At 37.2% G+C, this 6,656-nt stretch overlaps 1 protein-coding gene across 1 annotated transcript; it reads left to right on the top strand.

Moving 5' to 3' along the window:
* hoxb10a (homeobox B10a) lies at window positions 1-3,383 on the top strand. The gene is made up of 2 exons (XM_077212080.1): window positions 1-979; window positions 2,420-3,383. Exons 1-2 carry the CDS (start codon window positions 406-408, stop codon window positions 2,689-2,691), a joined length of 846 nt encoding a protein of 281 aa, XP_077068195.1. The 5' UTR covers window positions 1-405; the 3' UTR covers window positions 2,692-3,383.
* Window positions 3,384-6,656: the final 3,273 nt, after the last annotated feature.

The following is a 6,656-nucleotide window of genomic DNA, read 5'->3' as shown; positions in this document are numbered from 1 at the left end:
GGTGAAATCGCAATGATTTGGGATGGAAGCTTGATGAAGCACTTGAATTAAGCAGTTCTGCAAGGGGAGGAGCTTGCCCGTGAACCCCAGTCAGTCCCCATTGAGCTCGCAGCAGAAGGAAACGTACAGCGCCATGGTTGAAAAGCCAATTGTTGGGGACACTGTTGCCTTGGCCCAAAATATGCTCCAGCAATGTCATGCTCCAAGAGATTATCTGCGGTGATTGTCACACTGTCTGAAGGGAAATCTTTCGATAGCCCAGGTATAAAGGATCATTTGCGTGGGGCAGACGGAGGCTCACGACCCTACTGCCAAGTCCAAAATAGCGGCACCACCCCAGTGTGTTTGATCGCCTTCCAGACAGTAAAGCAGATTCAGAGTCAGACATCCCCGGTTCTGTAAGCCATGGCTCTGCCGCGTCACCAGTTTCTCCATGGAGCTGTGAACTGGGATAGAGAGCACTTGAGTCCCGTCCAGGTTCCTCATGTCAGCGCGTGCCCCTTCACCGCTTCAGGTCGAAAAGAGGACCCCTTCTATTTTACTCTGGACCCGACAGGGCAAGCCAGGCAGCCTCTCGACATCTCCTCCTTCAGCAGATTCGTGACAGATATGGGCTCTCTGAATGGTACGGACAACCATCGCCCAGGACCGTCTTTTTACTCCGGACACAAACTCTTATCACTTAATACCGACATGAATCCAGAGAGCCCGACGCAGTCTTCCCACTCAGACTCTCAACAGTTGCCCAGTCAGTCTTTCTCCGCGCCATCCTGGTCAGAAACTGACAATAAGCCTGATACTGCGCATTATTTAGCGATGGAAAGCACTAAATACCCAAGTCAGTGGACTGAAAGCAGAACCAGCAGGAGCATCATCACCACACTTCGCATCAGTCAGAGAAGTAGAGACGACACAGAGCCGGATAATCTCCAGACAGACTTTACCGAGCAAGACAAAACTAACAAAGAGAAGACTCAAGGTGGGTAAACAAGGTTAAAAGAGATAGCGGTGGAAAAAGCAAGCGCGTCAAAGACCAAAACAAGGTTTTATTTTTTCCTTTCCGAAAGCAATTGAAGGGTGTAGCCATTGAGACACAAAGAGAACCAGGGCTCGAAAATGAATTTATTGCACCGAATTACCCTAGACAGACTAAATTGCACGTCGTTTCTCAGAACATCAAAACAGCGGAAGGATCCATTGTCAATTGAAAACTGTAGTGTGGGCCAGGTGTGGTATTGCTTTAAGACATTTTTTATTATTATCAGAACTGGCGGTTTACTAGCCTATATAATTAGTGATTGGTGTAGCATAAGGAGAATATTTCTAATAATATTATATTAATATTATATTATAATATTTTATTATTATCTTTTTAGGTCAATACAGCCATTACTGCGTTTTAGGCGCTAAAAAACGTGACAGAGGCCTACATGTACACTAAGACGTGTGTGTGTGTGTGTGTGTGTGTGTGTGTGTGTGTGTGTGTGTGTCCTGGCAAACCCTATACATGGGGACAAAAAATATATACTATTTGTTGGTCCCTAGGAAAACGGCTTATAGCCTACATCATATGTGATGTTTTTTGAAAATGTAAAAATTATGACAGTTTTCTGTGATGTGTAGTTTTAGGGGTAGGGTTAGTGTAGGGAGAATATACAGTTTGTACAGTATAAAGTCCTCATAAAACATTAAAAACACAATTGTGTGTGTGTGTGTGTGTGTGTGTGTGTGTGTGTGTGTGTGTGTGTGTGTGTGTGTGTGTGTGTGTGTGTGTGTGTGTGTGTCTGTGTGTGTGTGTGTGTTTGGTTTAGGTTTGAGAGTTATTTGCTATTTCCCACATATCTTGAATATGTTGTTATGCATGCAGTTTAGTTGTTTTGCCCAAAATGTGCACTATTTTTTTTTTATTATCACTTTTTCTATTGTGAAAAACATTGGGTTATCAAAACAGTTTAAGAAAGAACCAGGTTATTGGAAGCTACATTATAAATATGAACATTTTAAAGCTGAACAAGTTGCGTTTAAAACTTTTGGAATGTGAAGGCCAATACTTTTCAATACTACTCATTTGTTTTTTAATTTTACTTTTTTCTTAGGATTCATCCATTTATTTATTTTTTGTGCAAAATATAAACGATGTAAGTCACTTTAGCGGAGATAATTGCTGCCAAAACTAACCTACAAAATGTTTATTCGTCTTGTGCATCTTTCTCTTTCTCTTCATGTGTTACTTTACCCTTTCTCCCCCTCTCACTAAGCAACACAGGCACAGTGCGAAGTCTGTGCTGACATTATTTCCTGTCATAAAATGTCGGACACAGCCAGGTAATGGCCGCGAGCGTCAAGCTCAGTGGCTATTTGCTCAGTGTGAAGGGCGACCGAATAATAGCATTGTCTCTCTTTCTCTTTTTATCTGAAGACTTGACTTTAGAAAACGCTGCAAATGGCTGGCTGTCGGCGAAAGAAGGGAGGAAGAAGCGATGTCCTTACAGCAAATACCAACTCTTAGAGCTGGAAAAAGAATTCCTCTTCAACATGTACCTGACTCGCGAGCGCCGCCTGGAGATTAGCCGGAGCATAAACCTCACCGACCGCCAGGTTAAGATCTGGTTTCAAAATCGCAGGATGAAAATGAAAAGAATGACTCGAGAACACCGGACAAGGGACCCTGGCACAAGTTTCACTGTCTAATATGTTATGTAAGACAGTTAAAAAGAGCGCACAAATCATTGCAGCTATCATTCGTTGCAAGTGGAATGATCATGCAACTGCTACTTCTGATGGATTAACGTGAGGAAGTGATCAGTCAAAACTTACTACGGTGTTTCACAACAATGCGTGTTCTATAAGGCAAATGTAAGGGATTTCAATTTAATACCTCGCACGAAGAGCAAAAAAAGGTGTAAAGAAATAAGGAAAGACGTCTTTGGCCATTCTGTGTAAACTTGTCAAATTCACACAGGCATGGACACAGTTTATTTGTGTCGTTTAAGTTCTGGCCTACTTTTTAATGACCTTATATTTTGTAATTTTCGATAGGCTATCTTTTATTTTTTATTATATTTTAGGTTATTAGAGAGTTACACCGATTGTTTTCTTCTTTAGACAGAAGGTAACTAAGAATAGTTGCGGACACACACGAGTAAACAAAACTTCTAAAAGGGATTCCGTTGAGGAGCTGTTACATCAAGCACAGGTAGCTACTGTTGTTTTGTTTTTAATGTTGTTTGTTGTCTAGTCGTTATATTGTCTCGAGTGAAAAGGCACAAATGTTGTTGTTCTTCTTCTGAAGCATGGTTGAATGTACCTAAACTGTGATGCTTAAAATTGCTGTGTTTTAAAAAAGCTGTGCATTTTAAATAAAAGATTGCCCTACGTGACAACGTTTATTCGGTAGCATAAGACCGTGGACAGTTTGAAAATTACCCAATTCCTAATTATGTATTACATCGGCAGTGTTTTCATTTAGTGATGTGAAAGGAAGTTGTGAAAAAAGTAGACATTTAGTGATCAAATTCAAAGGTTGTCAAATAGAATACAAGTTTTGAATATTAAATTAGGCCTAGGCCTATTCATTTTTCCAATATTGTTTTATACAATCCAAGAAATAGTTCATGACAACCTAGCTTGGAGAGACGAACAACCTTTCATTACGTTTTCTTTAGTCTTATAATTAAATCGGAAGGCATTTGGCAATAGTAAAAAAAGAACAAGTCCATAACTGTAATTACGATTTTGAGCTGATTGTTATTATTTTTATATGTATGCAACGATTTTGACTAGGCCTAATTGATCTAGGATGAATAGATAATAACAGACAAGAAGACGTTTGAGTTTTGTTAGGACAAAATGTTTTTAAATTGAATTTGACTGATAATTGTTGTCCTAACACTGGCTCCAAATGTATATATATATATATATATATATATATATATATATATAATTAAGCTAGGGTACATAATTTTTTTAACCAGATAATAACGTAATTGAATCATAGAAGCAAATTAAGTTGTCTCTGCATGGATCAATTTCAAATGGCTTTTGAACTTTAAAATTAAGCTGAAGATATATTTACGCATCTGGAATTTTACGTTCTGCTTTCATCTGCAATGATTCAAATATTTCAGGTTTCCATTTGAATCGGCGAAAAAAATATTCTGAGCGCTTTCTATGTAATAAGATTTAACCGGACATAATGGAAAAGCATGTGAGCGATAGGTATGGACGCTGGAAACGTTTGGGATGTTAATGTGTACTGTGAATTATATTAATTATTAAATTTGTATTGTATTATGAGATGTGCTATATTGAGATGTAATGTATACATTTTTTATTTTATTTTTACTTTTGTTCCACGCTGTCCGAGAGTTTAAAATGCGTAAGAAATAGGCTAATCCTGAACATATGCTGATATTGCTTAACTTAATACAGTTCCTCTTCTTTTGTCTTAGCGAGTCTTTGCTTTGGTGAACCGCCATATTGAGATGGGACAATCCCCAACGTCATTGGCCAGGCAGGGGCCTCTTTTTACAACAGGGGGCAATAGACCTTTTTATTGCCGACAGTCTGGAGAGAACCGGATATGCTTGTGAACTTAAATTACTTTATTTTCAAGAAACGTCTTTAAACAATTCTCGCTATTGCAGTATCTCTGTTCTCCGCAGTGGGTCAGAATGTTCCAGTTGATCTCTTGAAATTGTAGCTAGTGCCCTCTAATACGGTTCCTCAGTTAAACGGTGCTCTGTGAAAGGACATTTAGCACTGAAATATGAGTGCTCATCTGGTTCAGTACTTTTGGACGCTAGACTCCTGGCAGCTTTTCAGGGTCTTGCCTTTGAACACGGAGAAGACCAAGCTGGTCTGTGATTTAGGTAGTTTCAAGTTGTTGGGCTGTACGTTTAATTTCACAGGAACCTGAAACTGCCTGAATTGCTCCAGTTAAACGCACCATTGTCCGTTCGATATGAACCGAGGATACAATGTCACCTTAACTGATTTAATAATACTTGCAAATGAGCGATTCTTACGGATCATGCTAATGCTAATATTGCAGCCAAGACATCGTGTTTTGTTTCTTTCTTTGACAGATTCCAAACTAAATACCTGGCATTTTCAGAATATTCATTTGTGACTATCACTGATATGTATTTTTTAATGATGAACACTTGGCTACAAGCAGTAGTTTGTAAATCATTTCACCCACAGCAGCAATTTTTCGAAAGTTTTTCCATTTTTACAATGGTCTGTTTTTATTCCGCGTGGCGAGTTGAGTCCTGTACAATTTTAAAACACATAAGTTATAGAAATTCTAATACAATACTCAATTATATGTTAGACTATTCTATAATATAATATTTAGAACATTTAATGTTAGTTAATTGTGGTCACCTGTTAAATTCTGAATATAATATAAACGCATACAAAATTCATAGCTACATATTTTTTTTCAAAACACCTGATCTGTATATATATATATATATATATACACGATATTACTAGATATCTGTGTAGAAATTTGGTTATATATTTACGTTTGTAGGTTTAGGTGAGTATTTTTTGTACTTATCTGATTTGTTGACTGCTGTCTCTTAGGCCTACTGCCTGCCAGTTTAATTTTCAACAGATCGTTAAAAATACAAATAATTTTAAAATGTACATTTTAATAAACAGAGAACAATCATTTTGCTAAAACAATACAATCTTGAAACACACACACACACACACACACACACACACACACACACACACACACACACACACACACACACACACACACACACACACACACACACACACACACACAGGCTATATATATATATATGTATAGGCTATAAAAAATGTTTCTTAGTTTTACACAATACACAATTAATGACTAGAATGTTTGCCATATAAGCTTTAGCTTATAATAACTTTGATTAACTCATTAGAGCAGTTTGGAAGAACTTGTATATAAATACATTTACATTTACATTTGGTAAGGATTTCAGTTTGTGTAGTAGCTAACGTTTGCAGAGTGCCTTCTTGTGGTGGCTAAAAAAATTAAAAATACCCGGCAACAATATTCTAACAATTAGTCAATAGGCTATCATTGCTGAAATCATTGACATAAAAGCAAAAAACTATATAATTTGTATTTATTATGTATTTAACGAATGCTTACAATTGGAGCCCCACACAAAAACCTCTGCATCAATTAAAGGTGAGACATGCAGTTTGCCCTTAAGGTCCACATTGAATAAAAGAAGAGATGTGCTGTTACAAAACAGTTATGCAACAGAGTTAATTTTAAGGCATGCATATTTTTTTATGGTTCAGTTTATTAATCTATTTTTTGATGATGTGTTGAGTAGGCCTGCTTGAATAAATCTAAGGTCAAAATATCAAAACATAGCCAGACTGTGGACAAGATACTGAATAATACACAACAACTAAAATACCTTAACCCTCCCTATAACAATATTCAAAAATGAGTCCTTACATGTTAGTCTTGTTAATAGATACATATTTGTGATTTAGTGCTCTCAGTATTTTGCCTCTCAATGTTGCTTAATACTTACATTTGATTGAAGTATATATATACATATATATATATATATATATATATAGAGAGAGAGAGAGAGAGAGAGAGAGAGAGAGAGAGAGAGAGAGAGAGAGAG

Source organism: Siphateles boraxobius, unplaced genomic scaffold, assembly GCF_051911475.1.
Source record: "Siphateles boraxobius isolate OS27281-9 unplaced genomic scaffold, OSU_SipBor_1 66, whole genome shotgun sequence".
NCBI classification, from domain to species: Eukaryota; Metazoa; Chordata; class Actinopteri; order Cypriniformes; family Leuciscidae; genus Siphateles; species Siphateles boraxobius.
Note: the sequence above shows the minus strand (reverse complement) of the source record. Positions and strands in the feature narration are given on the sequence as shown.